The 20,115-nt window shown below is 38.8% G+C and overlaps 1 protein-coding gene across 1 annotated transcript in view; it reads right to left on the bottom strand.

The window, feature by feature from the left end:
- Nucleotides 1-2,814: 2,814 nt before the first annotated feature.
- The window catches only part of LOC149168731 (DUF21 domain-containing protein At4g14240-like), a 337,091-nt gene continuing 319,790 nt past the window's right edge, over nucleotides 2,815-20,115 (bottom strand). Inside the window, exons 12-13 of the mRNA XM_089428391.1 lie at nucleotides 3,509-3,590; nucleotides 2,815-3,243 (exon numbers count right to left, since the gene is read on the bottom strand). Of these exons, the coding sequence (XP_089284517.1) occupies nucleotides 3,103-3,243; nucleotides 3,509-3,590 (223 nt within the window). The 3' untranslated portion in view covers nucleotides 2,815-3,102. The remainder of the gene's footprint in view (nucleotides 3,244-3,508; nucleotides 3,591-20,115) is intronic.

The following is a 20,115-nucleotide window of genomic DNA, read 5'->3' as shown; positions in this document are numbered from 1 at the left end:
GATCACATCGAAGCATGTGCTCAAGTACTTAAAAGGTGCAATGTTGTATGGTCTAATGTAATATTGGAGGAGATGAAGTGAGACTATAGGGATATATAAACTTAGATTGGGCAACAAGTGTTGCAGACAAGAAAAACATCTCATGGTGTTGTTTCAAGCTTAGATCAACAATGATATCATGATTCAATAGGAAGCAAACTTTAGTAACACTCAGTTCAATCAAGGTAGAGTATATGGCTACTAGTATGGTGAGTTGTGAGGCCATTTGCCTTCACAGACTGCTTACAGGGCTATTTAATAGGAGTTGGATCCAATGGTGATCTACTATGAAAATCCAATGTTCCATGACAAGTTCAAGAATATTGAGATCAAGTATCACTTCATCAAAGACAAGATCCATAAGGGAGCAGTCAAATTTGAGTATATCTCCACAAATAAGTAAATTGCAAGCATTTCGAACAAATGCTTGGTTAAAGGGAAGTCTATATTTTACAGGAATAAGCATGGTGTGGTGTTGAATGCCTTCCTCGCTAAGAGAAAGTGTTAGTGTTTGTAGCTTGAACAAGTATTTTTGCACAAGTCAAGACGTGTGGAAGTCATCCAAAGTCTTTACCTTAGTAATTCACTTTAATTAAAGGAATTATTAAAGTGATGTATGTTATTAGAATGAGTATAATATCTAATGAAATGTAAAGTTTTTACATTATTGAACTAAATGAATCTAGATCATTGATCTGGACTTAATCTCAACCATCATTCTCATTGAGAAATTAGGGTTATGAAGACTTAGTCATCAATGGTTATTTGATTTGATCAATAACTCAAAATTATAAAGGCAACGCTAAGTGAAGAAGAAAGACTGAGTGATTGAGACAAAGGACAGTGGCTCAACGAAAACATGGCCATGGTGACAAAGATTCCTCATCCAGTGTTCAGTTTTAAAGAAGACAGCAAAAGTTGATCAAATTTACTAGGGAGGAGGACAGTCATACAGGACGTTGAGCAGCAGGCTGTACAACAAGTCAAGGACGGTCATACAGCAGTGTGCACAGCCAGTACAAGCAGTACAACTTGCACAACAGGTAGCTGTTGTCAGGGTGATTCAGAAGTTTCTGAGGGGTTGTACAGGGCATACAGGTGCCCTACAGTTTATACTATTTTCTTAGAGGGTCGTTTTCCCAGTAAGGGAGCCCTTGTAAGCTCTAAAGTTATTTTAACGAGAAGTTGGTTTGAAGGGCAAAAATGTTTCTGTATGTATGCACATATTAAATTTGGTTTCATCTGCTTCTGTTGTATTTTGCTAATTAAAACTATTAGTTTGTGCATTTTATTCAGTGAGATAAATTTAACATTTATTTTTAGCAATAAAATAACCATGAAAGTTTCCTAAAAACTGTGGTTAGAAAATTAATACAGGCCTTCCTCATCCAAGATCGAAATTGTTCTCGTTTAGATATTTACAATGTGCTATCATGCATCTAACAAAGAGTTTGTATGTGGAAGTTATAGCCCAAAGAAGGTAACGATCTAAATATTCCCACATGTCAAAGTAGCAACAATGTTCCTGGACCATAATATTTTATTGGTGAGTTAGTAGCATGTGGGAAATCACTTGATACTTTCAGAAGCACCATGGAAGTTCCAAGGTTTTAATAGCCTAGCCTAACCTAACCTTAATTCTAGTGACCAAAATTCTAGCGTTAAGGAGGAAAAAGGTGCTCTTTTTCACTAGCAGTCAGTGGTTTCAAAGTATGAGAGAAAATGGAGGAGAAAATAACAGTGCAGCAAGATGGGAGAATATTTTAGATCACTATAAAAGATCATAGTCTCTCTCATCTTCACATGCAGCTTGGATAATCAGTGGTTTCATAGTATGAGTGAAAATGGAGGAGATAATAACAGTGCAGCAAGATGGGAGAATATTTTAGATGACTATAAAGACGATAGTCTCTCTTATCTTCACAAAAAGCTTGGATAACTTTATAATCTGTATCATAATCTACATAATATAAGGAAATAAAAAGCACAATCCTTTCACTGAACATTGGCCATCCCATTTCTGAAGTAAATAATCTGTGTTCCATTGTGTAGTTTTTCTATTTTAGTCCATACATGTGTAGTTAAAGCTTTGAATGGTCTGTTTTTATTTTTGTTAGAGCATTAAAAATGCAAAAAGAGAGTTGCACAGTCGAGCATAGGCTCACTGTAGTCATTCTAAATTTAAATCTGTTTTGGTGAGCCAACCATCAGAAATGCTATGCCCAGAAATGTGTTTCCGGTCTTCAAAATGGATACTTGTTCGAAACACCTACTAAACACTGTTGAAACATTCCAGCAACATTCCAGATCTCTGAAGCATAGTTTCACCGGGTGTATCAATTGTTTCGGTGAGAGTTTCGATCACCAAAATGCTTTTTTTTGTGAAAATTTGCTGTACACATTACAGATGGCATATCTGTATCAGTTCCCTTACCCATATCCTTACAATTTAGCCTAAAACAAACTGAATAAAAAAAGAATTTCTAATCTGGTTATTACCAAAGTGTACATTTCATGAGAAAAACTATCTAGCTAAATTGTCTTTATACAATTTTGATATCCACCCATTACATTACCACTTGGCTCGTATTTTTGTCGAACACTAATGATATAGATTTATTTTATTTTATTGGACAATATCATTTAAGTTTCCACTAGAATATGCTTCTAAGGTCCAAAAGCCATCATACTAGAAAATAAGATGATATCACATTGCCTACTACACTACCAATTTAGAGACTACACTATCAAGAGGACAAGAAGCATCGCTGAAACTTGTATCGAGAAAATTCTTTCTGAAACCAAATGATGCCAATAGAAAGAAATCAATGCCCAATGTTGCAGAAGAAGGCATTGCAGAATGCTTTCCAGGTCTATATTTTCCAAACCAAACATATATCGATATCTAATACAAAAGTACACTTAATAATTTATAAAACCATAACCATGGGTGAAGGATAGAAGAAATCCCCCCTCATTTGGTTTCAGCATCAAGACTGATTTCTAGCGTTCTTCCATTGTGGAGTTCATGGAGAATCAATATAGCTTCTTTCATTGACAACATTATCTTTTTGCTCCCAGCAATGGTTCTGTAAGGTTATCTGATGTCCTTGCTAAAATTTTGTTTTCTAATTTGTTTGCATCTTCCTGAAGTGATTTCCGTTGAGGTAGATGTGGGTGATTTCCTTGCCGACCTTGTCCTCCCTGAAATAATGAATAATTTGCATTCATCATGGAAGAAAAGACAGAAATCACACCGACATAACATTATCCAGTTTCACTCAGTGTCTACCATGATAGAAACTTTATAGACCACATTAACGCTTCTAAGTTTCCTTCAATTTCAATTCCTCTACAAAGATATTATCAAAATTTTCCCTAGCCACTTAAAACTCTAACTTCAAATATAGAATACAGATAAAAGCATGATATGTGAGTCTTGAAAATAGGGGATGATGCAATCACTCACTCCTAACTTGTGACCAGCAAGACGGCGAACAGAAGGAGACCGTGCCACTGACGATGCTGCTGCAGCTGCTGCAACTCGGATCCTAGAAATATAAGACAATCAGAAAATCAGTGACCCATTAGAGGCAGGACTAAACATGCCTTTATTCTCCAGGACATGCTACCATCCATAAGAACAGATGTGAAGAAGAAATCATAAAAGTCCTGTCCAATTTGCCCACATGCCCATATATTGGACTTAGAACCATGTAAACATGTTTCAATATACAATGTACATTGCTATAAAAGAAGGTATTGACAAGCAAAGAAAAATCTTTCCTTCAGCGAGTTTCTCGGTAAAAGCTAAAACAAATTACTCAAAATGTAAATATCTCAGACTGATCTATCATCAATAAATATTAAAACCAAACTCAACTGGCAATAGATTATTCAATAGCCAAGGGAAACAATAATTTCTAACTCCAACCGATGGTTTGTACTTAATATTTGCTCCATATATAATCCTACAAAACGGTTTCTCCTTGTAAGCAATTTTGCATAGATTCCTTGATAGCCCTAATGATATTCATCAAAAGAATATTTTAATAGCTATGATGACTATCTCAGAACAAATAATTCATGAAGCAAATTGATCTCATAGGAATGTGAAGATACTTGATCTCAAAGCAAAGTGAACTATGCAAGGCACGGTTCTGGCACTTGGGTTTTGTTAGGGTCCTATAAATATATGTTAAGTTTAAGTATGTTCTGTGCTAGAGCAATTTATTTCAATTTTCATAGTTAGCTCAATATCTTTTCCAAATTAGCAATCACATCAGCATTAAAGTAAACTGCAGATAGAACATAAATATAAATCGCAGAAGACAAGCCAAGACAAGAGGACACAAGATGTGGCGCTAGCCAGGGACAAACCCCATTGTGGGGAAACCCTTCATCAATTCTTCTTATATGTTCTTCAATAGTTTAGCAGAGAGAGAGAGAGAGATTGTACATTTACAACAGAAGTCAACACTTTGACTTATCTAGATAAGAGCATAGATCATCTCTAACAAGATGATACATGAGATTAGTTGAAGACATGCTGCTTCAACTGATTCTCCAAGGCGACTCCTTCACCTATCATTGTGTTGCATCTCGTCATCATGTTGCACCTCATCGTGCAGCACCATGTTGCACAAGCTTGGTGTCCCATTGTGCCACTGTTGCACAATGTCATGGCTGTCCCGTTGTGCCACTGCTGCACAATGTCATGGCTGTCCCGTGTATCCATCATGAGCCATTGCAGCACTATGTACTTGCTGTCCTATGTATCTTGCAACTGTCCCTTGAATATTGCAACACTATATCATTGTTGTCACATCATCTTGTAGCTGTCTCTTTGATCATTGCAGCATTATATCATTGTTGTCCCATCATCTTACAGTTCTCCCTTGAATATTGCAGCACTATATCATTGCTGTCCCAAAAACAAGCTATTGCTCCAGCAATTAACTCAGCCTCCATTGAGGAACTCAGGCCTCTTCCATGCTATCTTAGAGCCTCGCTCTCTTGCTGCGGTTAGGGCAATCCATAGACTGCGCTAAGATTCTAGGGCATCCATTTAGGGTAGATACCCTTTTCTAAGCTGCGTTGAGGGCTTACATTGCTGCCCTTCTTGACTGCACACACCTCTTCATAGGTTATGTTAGGGCTTCTCCATAGGGTTGTGTATAGGGCAGCGTAGGGCTTCTATTTTAGACCAGCGATTAGATCTCTCCTTGCTGCATTATGCAGGCCTCCTTCACTGCATTAAAATCTCCTCCATGATAGCGTTAGGATCTAGGGCATCCTCTACGGCAATGTATCCTCTTTAGATCTCTCCTCCCACCAAGACCCAAAGACAAGTGGAGAGGAAGAGATCACCAAGAGGATGTTTGTACAAATGACTTTCAAGGCACCTCTATTTATACTAAAACGTTGAGCACAAGTGGGGTTTATTTGGTTGCTGGCCGACCTTGACGAATTGTCTTATAACACGAATAAACTCATAACTTCATGAATACTTATCGGAATTGGATGATCTTTAGATCAATCCTACACCTCTCGATGAGAGGGATCCAAGAAAAATATTAGTTGCCATAAATAATATGACCCACATGGAGTTTGGCTCTAGTTGCCAATTTTAACACTCCCTCTCAACTAGGGAGAACTCCATCTGCTGATCCATATGTCTGACTGTACTATCTCTGCCATTAGTGCCCTGCACTGCTCTGCTCTGCTCTATTCTGTTCTGCTTTGCTTTGCTCTACTGAACCATGAAGAAGAATTGATCGAGAATGTCTCATACCATTCTCTATTAACCTGAAGTCAGTTTCATCTGAAGAGAGTGCGTCATATCACTCTTATTGACCCGAAGTCACTTTTATTGATCCCAGATCAATATCACAAGAGAGTGTCTCAAACCACTCATACTGATCCCAGATTAGTTTCGTTGATCCCAGATCAACAGAGGTCATCCTAGGACATAAGGAGTACGGTAGATACAACGATGCATCCATTGATAATACTACTACGGTCCCTAACCCCATTTCCCTGCTCATTGATAAGATGAGAGGTACTTCCCATGAGTCCCAGACTGCATGGGTAGGATGCCTCGACAGGAGAACTAATCATCCTGTCCCACAAGAGAACGAATCATCCTATCCAATAGTCGCCACAGGAGAACTAATCATCCTGGCCCACAGGGGAACTAATCATCCTGTCCCAAAGTCGTCACGAGGTATCACAGCCTACAGGGGAAGGTTGAACCTTTCACCCTATACATAGCGCACCACCAAGGGACGGTGAGTCGCCCTGTGGTCATATGTTGCTCCAGTAAGTACCCCAAGACCCCTAGAGCTCCCAGAGCTCAATGCATGCAACATGCAAGACCCTTATAAGAAGGTCTCTCAACAACTCCAAGTCGTTCGGGAAAGTCACAAATTTGACTTTTACCTGGGGCTTTGACAAAATGTCTGCGACCTGTACATAAGTCTCAATGCGATGCAGCCTCCTCACTCATCGACTTACCATATCCCAGATAAAGCAATGTTCCACCAAGGTTCTGGGACGAGGGGGCGAGGGAGCGAGAAGGCGCAGGAGCGGCATATGCAAAAGCTCCCCACCATTTTTTAGGAAACGTGGGGGAGCGTCAAGGTCTTAAAAACTTATAAATATAAAATATAATTTATTAATTGAGTCCACTATGACAATTGGGTTTGAATTGAAAAGCTGCAAAGCATGATCATTGATATGAATATCATTATCTAAATTTCTAATATCATATAAATTTAAAATTCTAATTTATAATCATACATCATAAACTAAACAATCTATTACAAAATTCACCAAACCAAACCAAACCACTTAAACTAAACAATCTATTACAAAATCCAATCCCAATTTTGCCCATAACAATCAAATCTAATGTTTTCTTTTAGACCTGCAAGAACAACTTTATAAAGCACGGTGTGAAATTAAGGATGAGCCGCTTAGTAATACAATTTTTCTCACAAGCCACGACAATCTTCCCTCAAAATCCTTAGCTTCTTATGGGATTAAAGGCCATGCGGTCTGAGCAGGCGTTGCTTCAAACTTTCAAGAACAGCGGCTGCTTAATAGCATAATTATACTCATTTCAAATCTCCAGAGATCTCGACAATTCTGCTAAACCAAACACATATATTAAGTCAGCGACAAAAATCGTTGTATCTATAAAGTCATCAAAAATACAAATATAATGCTGAGAAGGGAGCGTCTTCAGTCAACCACTTTCTTCCAACGTGTATATACATTCTATATGAAAATTTCGTACACCATTTTGTCAAACGAATATGCACATCCTGGAGTTTATGTATATATATTTGGAGTGATCAAAATACGGTGTTTTCCAGCGATATAGGAATGTGAGTGATGTTATTTAAAGAATATGAGGGTGGTGCATGTACTTGTAACTTGGAGACTCTGGTATCTAGAAACATTAACAATTGTATTACTTATTAGTGACGGGGTTGAGCCGTTTCTTCATCCTGCAACAAAACATGCTCTACTTATGTGAGATCAGGATACGACTTGATGTTGGAATCTTACACCCTGTCATATTATCAACCTCCAAAACGTTAGCAGTGGAAGATGTAGACGGGAAACGACCCCCCTCGTCCCCCTTTTCGGAAACGCCCCCTCAGGAAAGGGAAATCACCCCCTGGCACGTCCCCCTGAGTTTCCTCATCTTTGGGAGTGTGGGGGAAACGTCCCCTACCCGTCCCCAAGTCCCCGGAGCATGGGGAAGCGAGGAAACTAGACCCCTAGGGGGAGGGGCGAGTCCCTGTGGAACATTGAGATAAAGTAGTATCTGATGTCTATCTGCTAGAGAAATCATCGAATACGAGATTCCTCAACAATCGAATCCCCCCTGGTTATCACAGAGAATCATAGTGGTACTCATCATGTGTACAAACAGTTCACTGAAGAGCTTCCACAACCACGCAGCTTCACACCAGATCATACTCGTAGCTATGTATTCGGTCTCGGCAGTACTTATAACAACTGACTTCCGCTTCCTTCTCATCCATGAATTGAAGCAAAATCCAAAGAGAACCAACACTGAGAAGTGCTCTAGTGATCCTCCACACTATCTGTGCAGTCCACATTCGAATAATCATGCAGCGTCATATTTCCGGCAATGTATCTCAATCCATGAGAGTTTGTGCCCTGAAGATTCTTGGCACCAATCTAGTGAGCCTCAACCAAATATGAGCTCACCATGCTAACTGCAAAACATATATCCGGACAAAAGTTCACCAAGAACATCAATGCAAATGAGTTTATGAAACCCAGAGGCGTTTCCCAAATCTGGTCAGACATCATCACCATATATCTTCTTAAAGTTAAGATCCTCGAGGTAGTCACAGGCTTGCAGTTTACCATTCCACATCTGGAATCCAACTCCCTCTTACTTTTGCAAGTGAGAGGGTCTGCACCTATAAGAAATAGATCGTTCCTAGAAGGTGCCGGTATGAGAGGTCTATCATCCACAACCTTCAAGCAATGGTTTGGATCGACTTCACTCCCAGTGAATCTCAGCTTCATCAGACAGCTATCAATCCTCTCATACTACACTCGGGGTGTTTTGCTTCAAGCCATTGAGAGCTTTCTTCCACCTGCATACATGAGATTCCAGATCATGAATCTCAAACCCCTCACGTTGTTCCATACCTGTGGCCTTGCTACATGAGGGGAATGGTCCCCTTGTAAGATTTTCCTTCGGTACATCTCAGACATGTACCTTCATGCTCTTCTTGAATTCAGGCATCCCTATCACCATCTGACTCACATCGGGTAGGGCCCCATAATAAGTAGACCTCAGGTGCTATAGATGAGATGTGTCGACTGACATGGTCCTGAATGGACCATCCTGCAACTTGATACAAATTGTCAACCCTGAACTCAAAAGCATCTTTCAAAATTCTATTTTCAAACACGTAACTTTCCATTAATGAATGCCACCCTAAAACCTTTGATTTCCATTGCCAAAATGGACACCAAGTGCTTCTTGCGATCAAGTACATAAAGAGATTCTCGTAAATGAATCGAGTTACCCTTATTCAATTGAGGGGTAATATTTCCTACACCCTTTCTGGGATAGGTGGCATCGGCTCCAAGTATAATCTCACGATTGTTTCCATCTCTACCAAATTAGAGAGAGCACCCTTCTATCCGTTGAAGTGCTTTGGAGCAGTACAATCAATAAGCCAGATTCCTAAAGAATCTGAAGGAGAGGGCCAATACAAGATAACGCTTCTTTATCTTATCAAAAACAACATTTGATTCTTCAAACCTGGGGTTCCTTGCTTTCTCTGAAGAGTCAGGATGACCTGCATTACCTGTCATTCCTCTGATCATTGAAGATGTCCCTGGAATGATTGTTATCATCATCAAGTGATGTGTCCCTACCTCGGACACTCCTTTGCATAATGGCTGAACTTATTACAACCAAGGCATCTGCCTTTCTTTCCACCCTTAGATCCGGACTTCCCAATGAAGTGATCTTTAGGTAGGCCACCAGAAGCTTCCGCTGCGCCATTCTGATAATATACTCTGCTTCGATTTCATCCTTGGTGAATTTGAAGAGGGATGAGGAATCCATTGATCCTTTTGTCCTTTCCCAACTGTCTTCGGTGATTGCTCTTTCACTCTTGCTTGGGCTTTGTCTTCACCTCAGCTCTGATACCATGTTAAGTTTAGGTATGTTCTATGCTAGAGCAATTTATTTCAATTTTCACAGTTAGCTCACTATCTTTTCTAGATTAGCAATCACATCAGCATTAAAGTAAACCGCAGATAGAACATAAATATAAATCGCAGAAGACAAGACAAGATAAGAGGACACAAGATGTGGCGTTAGCCAGGGACAAACCCCATTATGGGGAAGCCCTTCATCAATTCTTCTTATATGTTCTTCAATAGTTTAGCAGAGAGAGAGAGAGATAGTACATTTACAACAGAAGTCAACACTTTGACTTATCTAGATAAGAGCATAGATTATCTCTAACAAGATGATACATGAGATCAGTTGAAGACATGTTGCTTCAACTGATTCTCCAAGGTGACTCCTTCACCTATCATTGTGTTGCATCTCGTCATCATGCTACACCTCATCGTGCAGCATCATGTTGCACAAGCTTGCTGTCCCATTGTGCCACTACTGCACAATGTCATGGTTGTCCCGTTCTGCCACCGCTGCACAATGTCTTGGCTGTCCCGTGTATCAACCATGAACCATTGCAACACTATGTACTTGTTGTCCTATGTATCTTGCAACTGTCCCTTGAATATTGCAACACTATATCATTGTTGTCCCATCATCTTGCAACTGTCCCTTTGATCATTGCAGCATTATATCATTGCTGTCCCATCATCTTACAGTTGTCCCTTGAATATTGCAACACTATATCATTGTTGTCCCAACATCTTACAGTTGCCCCTTGAATATTGCAGCACTATATCATTGATGTCCCAAAAACAAGCTATTGCTCCAGCAATTAACTCGGCCTCCATTGAGGAACTCAGGCCTCCTCCACGCTGTCTTAGAGCCTCCCTCTCTTGTTGCGGTTAGGGCAATCCATAGACTACGTTAAGGTTCTAGGGCATCCATTTAGGGTAGAGACCCTTTTCTAGGTTGCATTGAGGGCTTACATTGTTGCCCATTTTGACTGCTTATACCTCTTCATAGGTTCTATTAGGGCTTCTCCATAGGGTTGTGTATAGGGCAGCGTAGGGCTTCTATTTTAGACCAGCGATTAGATCTCTCCTTGCTGCATTATGCAGGCCTCCTTCACTGCGTTAAAATCTCCTCCATGATAGCGTTAGGATCTAGGGCATCCTCTACGGGATGTATCCTCTTTAGATCTCTCCTCCCACCAATACCCAAAGACAAGTGGAGAGGAAGAGATCACCAAGAGGATGTTTGTACAAATGACTTTCAAGGCACCTCTATTTATACTAAAACGTTGAGCACAAGTGGGGTTTATTTGGTTGCTGGCCGACCTTGACTAATTGTCTTATAACACAAATAAATTCATAACTTCATGAATACTTATCGGAATTGGATGATCTTTAGATCAATCCTACACCTCTCGATGAGAGGCATCCAAGAAAAATATCAATTGCCATAAATAAGATGACCCAAATGGAGTTTGGCTCTAGTTGCCAATTTTAACAATATAGGTGTCCAATATTTTGAATAAGTATTTAGCCCACCGTGATATTGTAAATATTTATTTTATCATTTCAAGTTTGTTATGTTCAAAAGAAAAAATGAAAAGAAAAAGAAAAAGAGAAAAGAAAATAAAAAGGGGAATAAAAGAAAAATGTGAAATAAAAGAATAAAGATTAAAAAATTAAAATATCTATATAATAAAGGCCCCCTATAGCAAGCCAGTTAGAATGTCACTTTTAGAATTCATTCGAAAAGTTTTATTTATATGAAAAACTTTGGTTATAATGTATTTCGGCATGATATGACATTATTTGTCATTTTGTAATAATAAGTGCACATGTATGGACGATGGAGATCGCCTCTGCCAAGATCAACGACGGGAGGAGCTTTTCGGACCTTCCCGCACTCTCGACAATTAACGGAAGGGGGGGGGGGGACCTGAAAAACAAATTCTGCCCAAACCTCCTGAGGCGACGTGTCAATCCCACGGCCTTTTCGGGGGGTCCCCTTCCAAAACTACTTACCACTCACACGCCCCCCGGGAAACTACCCTCTCCTTAACGCCTTCGCCTGTCACCTCAACCTATTCCCCTATGCCACTTGTCCTCCCTCCATCCTCCAGGTCACCGCCACCTCATCCCTCTCCACATCAACACCCTTCTGTACCATCTGACCATTCAATGTTCAAATTTACCTGCCAATTGAACATTGTGCATTTATTTCTTCCCGCTAAATCAACCTGTTTCCAAATTAATGGTTTGCCCCACGCCTGAACGGTTATTGTTTTGTTACAATCCCTCACAATTCCCATTATCAACCACCACGAAGCCGACTTTTCTTCCCTTTCATGATTTTATTCTATGTGCAGTTAGTTACGAGGTGAATTTACAATGATCACACGTTGTTTGTCAATCATTGTCATGACAGAATACATTCAATTTGTAAATCGAGTGACTTGTTTCCTGATCGTCCTCAGTTCAAAATGTCTACGTAGAAGGGAAAAGGAAAGATGGTTGAAGAAAACCCCATGATTCCCCCAGTCCCAGACCTTGACAAAACTCCTTTGATTGACACCCAATTCAAGATTTTTGAGACTGATTGTGAGTTTGATTTATACGAACTTCACAATTGGGCAAAGCAGAAATACCTCGACCACAACGATGATCTAAGCATCTGGGAATCCTTTCTCCCCCAATTCATTTTCCCCCAAACCCATTTCTTCCCTGAGTTCTCCACCTGGTGTCACCTTCGATACCTTCCTAGCAAGAAAGCAGTCATTGCTCAGAACAACGAAATTATTTTCTCTATATCTCCTGAAAGCATTTGTCAGGCTTTACAAATAAATCCCCAAGCCTCCCTGCATCCCTTTTCCTCTGACTCATTGATGGAATTATACAAACAACTTACATTTCCCCATAGAGCTCATATTTTTTAGTGTTTCCTCCCTGAAAATGTTGAATTACCTAGAACAAACCCCCCATACCCTGTTTCCATTTTCCCATAAATGTCAAAACAGGTAATTTCAATGGTCACTCGACTACTTGGTTATAATTCAGACCAGTGGGTAGATGAAGTAGTTTTAGGATTCTTGTCAGTTTTCTTAGTGGGACAAAAGCCTTCAGTTTTGTTTAATTACAATCAATTCTTATCTGATGCCATCCATGATTAGTTTATGAAATTCAAAGTTGAAGGAGTGTTCAAGTATCAGTCAGTGTTAGTGTATCTCATGTTATATTATCAGGCAGACAGATTCAAATTCCAATTGCAAAAGATGGATGAGTAGGGTAACCCTTTGTCAGTTATCCATTGGACTTCATTGGTCAAGAGGAATTCAGAGGAATACACCTATATAGATTTTGTGGACCAGTTTCTTCACACTTCTTTATGTTTGTTATGCAGTGACATTATACCAAGGATATCTCTAGAAATCAAGAAGGTCTTACACCTTTCAGAACAGTCAAAGGTTGGAGACTGGTACTTATACCAGAACTACACAGAGATCAAGATTTATGAGTGTGAACTCTGTCCATATCGCCTACCAGTTTTTGTACTCGTAAGAGTATTTTCTTTAGAGTACGCCAGACAAATGCTTAATATGGATGAGCTACATTTTGTATCCAACAAGAAGAAATCACAATTCAAACTAAAGGCACAAGTGGGCCCTTACATTGTGAACACCAAAGCAACATAAAGGAGGTGGAGGCAGTTCTAAGAGAGATGAAGTTCAAACTCAGTTTTACATGGTCCTATGACCCCTTGGGAGTAATGTCTAAGCTAAGGGTTGAACAAAAGAGTACTCCATATCCTCATACACCAAGGCCAGAAAGAGAACAGTATGCAAACCAAGAGGAATGGATAGAAAACACTTTGCAGGAAGCTGAAGAACAGTTGGTTAGTCAGTCATCATTACAAACTCCCATCCTTAAAGATAAAGAAAGCAAGAGGACAAGGGAAAGCATGTTGCCTGCCAACTCAGAGACACAAGCTACAGACTTTCTTGTTTTTAAGAGAAGGAAGAAGGATCAACAGACCACAACCAAAACTGATAGCAGAGCTAATCCACAAGTGATATACATTCAGGAAGACTCATTAGAAGAAAAGGATACACAGGAGCAGACAACATTGGTTTTGACTAGAAGAAATAACTCAGTTTCTTGTTTCTTCTACTTCTCAGGCTCCATCGCAGCAAGTATTCTTACTAGGTACAGAGAGATTACACTGAAGAATGAAGCTCTTAAAGCTTCAACATACTAGAAGTTTTGGAAACAAATCGCCACTACTCAACACATGCTATTGTCTATTTTTGACTCAGAAAAGGGACAATTTCAAATGGCCTTTTTGGAGCCCAAGGTTGCAAGCCCTAGGGGTGCTAAATGTTATAAGGGACAATTTCAAATGGCCTTTTTAGAGCCCAAGGTTGCAAGCCCTAGGGGTGCTAAATGTTATAAGGGACAATTTCAAATGACCTTTTTGGAGCCCAAGGTTGCAAGCCCTAGGGGTGCTAAATGTTATAAGGCCTCAATATTTTCAGTTGACACTAAGCAGGTCCATGCAATCGATCAAATCGATTTGCATAAGCAGGCAAGAGAAATGATTTATTCCACTTTAACCAGCTCTACCATGGCTACTTCAAAATTGCAGGCTTCATTGAACAATGTGCACTCACAGCTCAAGATTGAGAGGATGTCCTCTATGGCTAAAGACACCAGAATTAGAACGTTGGAAGAATTAGTTATTAAACTAGGATATGATCCTAGTGATGTCAAGGCAATAGAGGAAGTGATCAAAATCAAGAATGTTGACATTCAGGCTCTTAGAAAATAGCTCAAACTCCCAACTACAGAACACCCCCAAACCAAAGAAGTCACAAGTTTGGAGATGGAGAAAGAAAAGTTGTTTACTTTAGTGGTGGAGCAGAATGCTCAAATACAAAAAATGGAACAAGACATGGAGGCACTGCTAAAGGAAAAGGAAAAATGGGAAGCAGCAGGTACAACAGCAAGTACATCAACAGGAACATCAACAACAAAAACTATAATTCAACCCCTATCACAAATATTAATTTCAGATTCCTCAGAAAGGCTAACTCAAGCTTTGGGGGAATTGTCATTAACAAACAGAGAAGTAGAGAAATTGACAGCAACTCTAACCAAGATGGAGGAAAGAAAAATAAAGGCAAATAATGCATATTTGGCAGAAGTACAGAAGAACTTCAAACTTATTCAACAAATTCAGAAGTATGAGGACCAGTCCATCATTATTCAAATGTTAGGAGAGGAAAAGAGCAATGTTTGGCATAACATCAATGCTAACATTACAGACCTATGGCCCTCCATTCAAATCATCTTTGAACAAGAGGAATTGGTACGAAGAGTGAAGGCAACAGTAGAGCAAACAAGAGATGATATTGAGCATAGACCAGAAGAAGCACACAAAATCATCAAGATGTTGAACTCTAAAACCAGAGAAGAACTAGAAGAGCTCAATATCTAGGACAGAACAAAAACAGTGATGGAAGTCAAAAGAGTTTTGACTAAAAAGAATCTGATGGTGCAGTTGGAGAACAAATATAAAGAGATGGAGCTATATAAGTAAAGAGATTCAATAGAAAGTTTTTTGTATTGCAAGAAAAGGGCCTTCCAGAGCTCAGAAACTCTAATGGCAAACTGATTCCATTAGAGAACTATCAAGAACAACTATGCAACATTGTTGCAGATGTATCAAAGTTTGCAAAGGCAAAGGAAAACATCAGTGGAGAAGCTTTCCTACAATGCCTGCAACATGATTTGAATATACAACACAAGATGCATCATTTGTTTGTAAATAAGCCAACTTTTCAAATTTACACTAAGGTCGCTGAAAAATTTAGGAGCATGGTGAATTTTTCAATCCCAGATGAAGAAAGGTGGGACCAATTACTGGAGTTGGTCGAGCAAGCATACACTGAAGACCTACATTTTTGGCACAACAGCAGAGGCCAAGAGCGGAAAAGGAGCACAGTGGGCAACAAATTCCCTCAAAAATTTCAACAGACAGCGAAGTTTGTCCAAGGCTTCTATTTTTTAGTTATGTTTTAGAGAAATATGTAATTTTGTTAGAATATCTTTTGTAATGAATTCCTTTTTGGAATCTGAAAGTAGTTTAGCAGAAAATCTATAAGTATATTGTAATAAGGCTTAACAAGGGTTGGAACTTGTATGAAGAAAGGAGCTATATTTTGATGTAAGTTGTGCATTGTACTGAAGTGATCAATTTACAATAATACAGAGAGTTTTTGTTCCAAGATTCCCGTGTCAAGCAATTGGTGATGTACTTTCTTATGTGAAATTGTAATTTTCTCAATTTTCCATATGCTTTCAGTCTCTATTGTTTCAAGAAGATAAAAGGCCGAATTTTCTTAAGTGTACTCTGCTATGGCTTGTAAACAATATCAATGTTTTCATTCTGATGTTAAGTATAGAATTCATCCCAACATGCTCTATATTTAATTGAACTTAAATCATATTCATCTTATACACTCCACAAATACTTTAAAAGATAGAAAAGTTTGCCTATCCTGCATTGTTAAAGTTGCTCTATCATTTTTTTGTTTGATCACCCAAAGACTCATGACTCCATGCCCAATGGACTTTCCCTGCAATTTTCAACCAAATCTTTGAAAAAACAACCTAAGAACTCAATAACTAGCCTAATACCCTAAGACAAAATTTAAATCATAAAGAGAGATCCCTCTCTAATGCTGGAAGGGATAGATCCCAGCTTTGCAAGTGGTTTGTGATTACCTTTGGGTTTCTCTCCATAGCCTAGGGAAATTACAAAGTGATAACAGGTTTTAACACCAACGTTCAACCAAGTTCCAAAAAAACACAAGCACTTATTGGGATGTGTGAAGGTAATTCCCAAAATTTAAAATGACATCACAAAGGGCATCAAATTCCCCACCATAGAATATCTTGACCCAAATATTATATATAGTAGAAATTCAAATTTCAAAATACATTAAAAAAAAGAGTTCTTTTATTCATCATTAATGACAAATTTATACAATTAAGTTATTAAAGTGGTAACATAAATGATCCAATTGGAAATTGGTATTCAAAAAAGAAGATCCATTGCATTTTTCATTATAAAATCACCAATGTCCAAATCAAAATGGAATACAATGTTGCACATTGTCATTAGATCCATCATCATTTAAATTAATGTTGCAATATCATTATCAACAATTTATTGGGGGGATCATAAGCATATGTTGTTAATATTGACATATTATCAACAGATATATATATATATATATATATATATATATATATATATATACTTGGAATGAAAGCACGGCAAACACCGGAGTACTTCACCAATTTCGTGTATGGTAAACCAAGTAAATTGTCAGCCCTGATTGCAAGGACTCGCCCCAAGCGAATCGAAGAGAGCCAAACCCATGATCAGCAACAGCTAGCAACAATATCAAAGAATTTTGCGTCTGGCTTGAGACCACTAGAGTTAACCTTGGGGTTGTATATATATATATAGCCTTTGCCACATAAATATTTAAGGAAGATAGATATATAAGATTGACTGTATACCAAATGAGACATCGCACATTAATTGTATCTCGTTGAGCCAAAACCATAGTTACACGGGTACCACTCTCCATATATCTATATATATATACTTGGAATGAAAGCACAGGAAACACCAGAATACTTCACCACATTTCGTGGATGGTAAACCAGGTCACAGTCGGTCCTGATTGCGAGGCCTTGCCCCAAGGGAATTGAAGAGAGTCGAACCCGTGATCAACAACAACTAGCAACAATATCAAAGAATTTCACGTCTGGCTCTAGACCACTTGAGCTAACCTTGGAGTTATATATATATATATATATATATATATATATATATATATATATATATATATATATATATATATATAGCCTTTGCCAGATAAATATTTAAGGAAGATAGATATATAAGATTGATTGTATGCCAAAGGATACATCGCACAATAATTGTATCTCGTTTAGTCAAAACCATAGTTACACAGGTGCTGCTCCCAACCATTGGAGAGCACGTACCTAACGCTCCCGCACTCCTGGGAACTTGGGCGCTGGCATGAAACGCTCCAAAACTGTCGGGAGCTTCAGCGGTTACTTCGGAGCTTTTCGAGAGCCTCATTGCAGTAGATTTTAACATTTTGGGTACCTAAATTGAGCAGGGAAGGTACCATTCGTTTATTTGCTAAGTGATACATGTCAGGTCAGGAGGTTGGACTACATGATCTTTATAAAGCGACAGAGATGTGGAGATGTAGCAAAGGTTTCAACAAAATATAAACAGTTGTCAGTGATTCCTTAGCAACATCTATTGCAAATCTTGAAGTTCAACAATTGCAAATAAGTCTACTCTCTTGAAGCTTTAATGATAAGATTCAATGAATTATAGTGATGGTCAGAAAGAGAAAGAGTAGCGTGTTAGTTTCATTTTATGAATTTCCAAACTTGAATTTCGAAGTTGAATATACTATAGGGTTGCATGAAATCACATAATAATCAAGTAATAATAACCTTTTTTCTAGTTTGGGAGCTCCACGTGTTTCTTGTTGGGAATGAATTTGATTGGCAAATTGTTGATGGATTAATATTTTGATTTTTTTTGGCAATGTTTCGAAGTTCAATCTTTTACATATTTCTTTGCAAGATGGAATTTGCAAGACGGCATTTGATTGGCAAGTTTTGGAATTTGCAAGATGGAAATAAATAATTTTTTTTTTTTTTAGTGTATATTAATTTTAATATACTCTATTATTGTCGCCCCCAACTTGACGTTTCCTATAAATTTGGCAAAGCTTCTAGTTGTGTCGAATACATGTTCCCCCGTACCTAAAGTACCCGCGTACTTGAAACTTGTGCAACATATGTCAAAACCCAAACCTGATTAGACAAATGTTGCAAAAAGTGTGTGCATTTTTTGGAAGCGAAGCATCCTGAAAAGAAATATATATATATAGATATTCAAAAAAATCATCCACAATGTCAAATTAATTGCAAAATATATCAAAGCATGCATGCTTTTGTACATAAATCAAGACAAAAATGGCATCCACGATACATCAATGATTAATTATTCAAGCATCAACCATCTAGAATCTAGATTCTTCTCCTCTTGTCTGGTCTTTGCCTCTACCTCGATTCTCTAGGGACATCAGTCAACATTTCCCAATTTTGATCGAAGTCCCTGTTAGCACTCCAGGAAACTATCCTAGGTTGTAGCTCGAAGATGCTTGGAAACATATAAATCTTCAATATCGTTCTCTGAACTATTGGAATGGATTGGGGTTTGGATCAAGTCAGATCACTGTTTCAACTCTGTTTTCACTCAAGAGATGCATGAACACCCTCATCTTGACAAGGCTTTCGACCGCTAATGCTCAATAGTTTATAGATTCAATGAATAGATGGAGAATCCTGACTGTACTAGCATATACATACATAAACACATATGAATGGCTAGCTACAGAAAGTAAATGAAGCTTGCAAATCTAATTTATCAACGCATAGATAAGATGACAGTTATCCGGCATTAGACACAGAAGAAAACATGAATAACCTATTCAAGTGCAAGCTTAGAACAGAGAAGAAGATGGCGATTGAACATGTAACGACAAAAGAAGCTTGTATTACTGGAATGGAGATGAGACGTTGGGAGGAACAGAGTATCCACATTCTCCAAAAGTTGAACCTCTATTCCTTCGAACTTTCGACCATTTATAGGCTTTTTACAATACTCTCGAACTCTCTGAGGCTCGAGATGTCTTAATTTATCCCCTCTGTCTTCTAACTACTTGATGCCATAACTAGACAATCATGAGCTCAGAGAGCTTTGTTTCTAACAAACATGGTAATCAAATTCTGGTAATTTCGCCGCAGTGTTAGGTGGTTTACTCGTGCCAGTGCATTCCATGATCATTTCTGTTGGTTTGGCTGCATCGTGCTGTTTTTTTTTTCCATTTCAGCCATGCATTATGTTATTTCAGTTCAATTGTCCGACTGTCAAAAACACTGACAAAGCCAACAAATTTCCTCCTCGGTTGACTAGTGGGAAGTGGGGTACCGGGTCGTTGGATGGTGTGGATCGACGGTCGGGATGTTGGTCAAGCGGCGAAGGATGAACTATGGTGTTCGTGAACGAGGACCGTTGGATCAAGAGGAATGGGCGGAGGAGATCAATCGCTGGAGGCTTGAAGTCGTGGCCGGAGCGGAATAAGTCTGAGCCGTCAGATCTTGAAGGGTAGATCAAACGACTATCAGGCGGAGGAGGTGCTCGAAGGATAACGCCCGGGAGCGGTTTTTACTCAAGCGGAAATGGTTTAT

Source organism: Pinus tabuliformis, chromosome 4_2 (genome assembly GCF_031772625.1).
Source record: "Pinus tabuliformis cultivar Carrire ecotype Pingquan chromosome 4_2, CPIR1, whole genome shotgun sequence".
NCBI lineage: Eukaryota > Viridiplantae > Streptophyta > Pinopsida > Pinales > Pinaceae > Pinus > Pinus tabuliformis.
This window is presented reverse-complemented; position numbering and strand designations above follow the sequence as displayed.